The sequence below is a fragment of the Elephantulus edwardii genome, unplaced genomic scaffold (genome assembly GCF_000299155.1).
Source record: "Elephantulus edwardii isolate Elephantulus edwardi_28Jun2011 unplaced genomic scaffold, EleEdw1.0 scaffold00193, whole genome shotgun sequence".
Lineage (NCBI taxonomy): Eukaryota > Metazoa > Chordata > Mammalia > Macroscelidea > Macroscelididae > Elephantulus > Elephantulus edwardii.
In genome coordinates, this window is record NW_006399943.1 from 1546647 (window position 1) to 1550475 (window position 3829).

The following is a 3829-nucleotide window of genomic DNA, read 5'->3' on the forward strand; positions in this document are numbered from 1 at the left end:
CTGACAGCTCTGACCGTCTCTCTGCAGATCCGGGTGCCCGCCTTCCTGGACCTGTTTATGCAGTCGCTCTTTAAACCGGGGGCCAGGATCAACCAGGACCACAAACACAAGTACATTCACATCTTGGCCTATGCGGCCAGTGTTGTGGAGACGTGGAAGAAGGTACCCTCGGGGACAGGCGTGTCCCACAGAATTTGGGTTGGGAGGAGGTTGGGGTCATCTGGTGTTGCCGCTGCTTGTGTCTAGAAGAGAGTGCTGACCGTGTCCAGGGCGCCTGTGTGTGGTTTCGCTCAGTGTCACCTGACGTGTGAACGAAACAGTGACGCTTATTCCCATGAGCCAGTCGTCCCGGGTTTCCGTCCTGACACAGTGGCAGGACTGTGAATTGTCACGATTAAGTGGACTCCCAGCATCCGAGGACGGGCCCCAACCCCCAGTGTCCCCTGCCTGGCGCAGAGCTCTGGCCTCTTGTTTCAGAACAAGCGTGTCAGCATCAACAAGGATGAACTGAAATCAACGTCGAAAGCCGTGGAAACAGTTCACAACTTGTGCTGCAACGAGAACAAAGGGGCCTCTGAGCTGGTGGCCGAGCTGAGCACCCTCTACCAGTGCATCAGGTGAGCCCAGGCCAAACGTGTCCTCCTCTGGTCCGGCCGGTCTGGTCCGGTTCTGCAGGCCAGGTGCCCTGTCTTCACGGTGAGCCTCGGAGTGGAAAACAGAGCTGCCGATACTTGTGCTTCTTTAAGTGTTCCTAGAGAACTTGAAGTGCTTCGGCAGCGTGGGGATATCCGGGCCTGGCCTTACCACACGTACATCCTGTACACCCCCCTCGCCTGGCCCAGCAGAGCTGACCTGGACAAGGGGTTTCTGGGTGAGAGCATGGCTCATCTGGAGGCGTCCGGCTTGTGCCGTTTAGGCCTCAGGGTTACCTGGAAAAGCTGCTGTGGCCTCTCAGGGTTTGAGTCTGTCTCCTTCGTGTGTAAGGAACAGGTGTGCTAGGACCTGAGCACTGGGGGCATATCAGTCACTGAGAGCTTTGCATGAACCATCTATCCCTCCAAGCTGGTTTGAAGAGAGCAGAGGACTGGACTCTGGTTCTTGAGAGGAGATGCTGTTGGCCTGTTTTTCCCGGCCAGCTTCCCACTGGGAAGGCAGTGCTGAGGGGACTGGTGGAGCAGGGCAGAGTGGGGAGCTGTGTGGTTTAGAACCAGACTAAACAGCCCCAGTGACGGGTGAGTTAAGGGTTGGACTGCTGTGCAGAAGTGGCAGCTGACCACTGGGAGATGGCAGTCCATTTCTCAGTTTACCCCCTGGGGGGCAGGTCTGTGCCCTCGGGGCGCTGGGAGGCAGCCTGGCCCTGCTGGCAGCGGCTGGGTTCAGAGTTGGGGTCCCTGGCTCCTTTCTCCTACCTCCTGGCGCTCACCTCTAAGGATGTGCTCACAGGGAGGTTCTCTCCCTCACTTCCCTGTAGGTTCCCAGTGGTGGCGATGGGGGTCTTGAAGTGGGTGGACTGGACTGTGTCAGAGCCAAGGTACTTCCAGCTGCAGACCGACCACACCCCCGTACACCTGGCGTTGCTGGATGAGGTAGGCACGGGGGTGAGGTTGGCGGTGTCCCACACCTGTGTTACTGTGTTCAGCCTGGCATTGCCAACATGCTGGTTCTGGAGTCCAGGCGGCTTCCTCTGCCCCTGCTCCCTTCCTCAATCCGTGGTTGACGGTTTTCATGAGAAGCCCGAGGAATGGCCGGGGAGCCGAGCAGCCGCAGGCCGTGTGTCAGTGATGCGCGGGTGTTGGTGTCCAGGGGGTGACAGCTGCGCCACGCACCCTGAGTGTGGAGTGCGGCCCCTGCAGAGCGAGCGCCTCTTACTTACAGATCAGCACCTGCCACCAGCTCCTGCACCCCCAGGTCCTGCAGCTCCTGGTCAAGCTTTTCGAGACGGAGCACTCCCAGCTGGATGTGATGGAGCAGGTGAGCAGTCACCCTGGGCCTGTCCTGGGGCCGGGGGACAGGTGAGCGGTCACCTGACAGGCTGACGGGCTCCTCTTCCCGCCCCGCCACCGTAGCTGGAGCTGAAGAAGACCCTACTGGACAGGATGGTCCACCTGCTGAGCCGAGGCTACGTGCTGCCTGTGGTCAGTTACATCCGCAAGTGTCTGGAGAAGCTGGACACGGACATCTCCCTCATCCGCTACTTTGTCACGGAGGTCAGCAGTGCCCAGCGTGCCCCTGGCATCGTCTTAAGTCAGGACTGTGCTTCCTGACAGCACTGGGGTGGACATTGCGGCAGCTCCCCCAGCGCCTGCCACCCAGGGTCATAGTTCAAGGGGCGGGTGTGACAGTGTGGCTCTCCCTCTGCCGGGGTCCTGGGGTCCGGGCATGTGGGTGGTGTGACAGCATGACACCCCCTCTGGAGTCCTGGGGTCCAGGCACCTGGAGCAGTGTGACAGTGGTGGGGCCCCAGGCTCTGGGCATGTGAGGCACTGTGATGGCCCTCCCTCCCCTCCAGGTGTTGGATGTCATCGCACCCCCCTACACCTCCGACTTCGTGCACCTCTTCCTGCCCATTCTGGAGAATGACAGCATCGCAGGTACCATCAAAACGGAGGGCGAACACGACCCTGTCACTGAGTTCATCGGTAGGTTGCCCGGGGGGCCCTTGCCCGCATGTCACGCCGTGCCCAGCCTGCTTCTAACCCAGGTCTCTTTCCTTCTCTTAAAGCTCACTGCAAATCCAACTTCATCATGGTGAACTGAGCTACAGCAGAACCTTCCAGAACAGTGTGGAGAAAACCATCGTTTGAAAAGGCTTGATCAGGCCCTTGGCAATGGGCTCTGCAGGGTCTGTGGGAGCTGGCCCTCAGAAATGTCCCCTCGGCTAAGCCCACCCTTCACCCTGGGAGGACATCCAACCGTCCTCTCGCGAGGACCTTCCTTTGGGGCCCTGGGGCGGGAAGAAGTCAAGAACCAAGGTGATGAACTACTCTCAGAGCTGACTTCATGTTCCTCAAAAGGCGAAAATCAGTGAATTGATGTTTTATTGTAATTGCTGCTGGTCAATTAAAACACATTTTTTTAAAAGCTCCCTTTTGCTGGGTTGCAAAGTGTCAGACAAGCCGCTGCCGGGTGAATAAGCACACTCGGGCTCAGCACATGTGTGACGGGACGTTTTATTCAACTGAGCCCAGAAATTACCTCTCGTCCCCCCACTGGCTCCGGGGTGACGTGAGAGGTGGCCAGTCCGCGTGGCGTTACTGCATGTGGCACACTGTAGAGCACAGCGGGCGAGAAGCCAGAGCAGAAGCTGAGCAGGTCGAGGGCAGACAAGCTGATGTCCCTGCAGGAGCCCCGCGCTGTGCCGCGCTGTGCCACGGGACAGATGAGCACTGTCACGCATGTGGCACTGTCCGTGGCCTGGCAGCCCCTGAGACACTGAGCACCACCCAGGTCCCTTGGCTCCCGGGCGTCCCAGCCCTCAGCACTGGGCCGCGCCCCACCCCGTTCTGTTTGTGCTGACGCTGCCACAAGCTCCTCTTCAGACAGGCCCGCCTTACACGATGGGGTCCCCGAAGGTGCAGGCCTGCTCTATGGCCAGGTTGTACTTGTCACCCTGCCCGTCTTTGTAGGTACTGGTGACAATCCTCATCCAACCTCTCTCACCCTGTGAGGAAAAGCGAAGCCATTAAGTCACCTCAGTGCTCCTCCCCTCTGCCCACCCCGACAGAACCCACTATCATCCGGTTACCCCCATGTCTCTCCTTAGCAGCCCTGTTCCTGACACAACCCACCGCCCTCTGTCACCTCCGTGCTCCTCCCCACCGCCCTCCGT

At 59.4% G+C, this 3829-nt stretch overlaps 2 protein-coding genes across 2 annotated transcripts in view; one reads left to right on the forward strand and one right to left on the reverse strand.

Moving 5' to 3' along the window:
* LOC102870473 (negative elongation factor D-like) overlaps positions 1-2757 on the forward strand; it is an 18050-nt gene extending 15293 nt beyond the window's left edge. The window contains exons 9-15 of the mRNA XM_006896864.1: positions 28-162; positions 478-617; positions 1472-1586; positions 1876-1971; positions 2067-2207; positions 2510-2639; positions 2723-2757. Coding sequence (XP_006896926.1) covers positions 28-162; positions 478-617; positions 1472-1586; positions 1876-1971; positions 2067-2207; positions 2510-2639; positions 2723-2757 — 792 coding nt within the window. The remainder of the gene's footprint in view (positions 1-27; positions 163-477; positions 618-1471; positions 1587-1875; positions 1972-2066; positions 2208-2509; positions 2640-2722) is intronic.
* Positions 2758-3550: 793 nt separating this feature from the next.
* Positions 3551-3829, reverse strand: part of CTSZ (cathepsin Z) — a 10492-nt gene continuing 10213 nt past the window's right edge. Inside the window, exon 6 of the mRNA XM_006896865.1 lies at positions 3551-3661. Coding sequence (XP_006896927.1) covers positions 3551-3661 — 111 coding nt within the window. The remainder of the gene's footprint in view (positions 3662-3829) is intronic.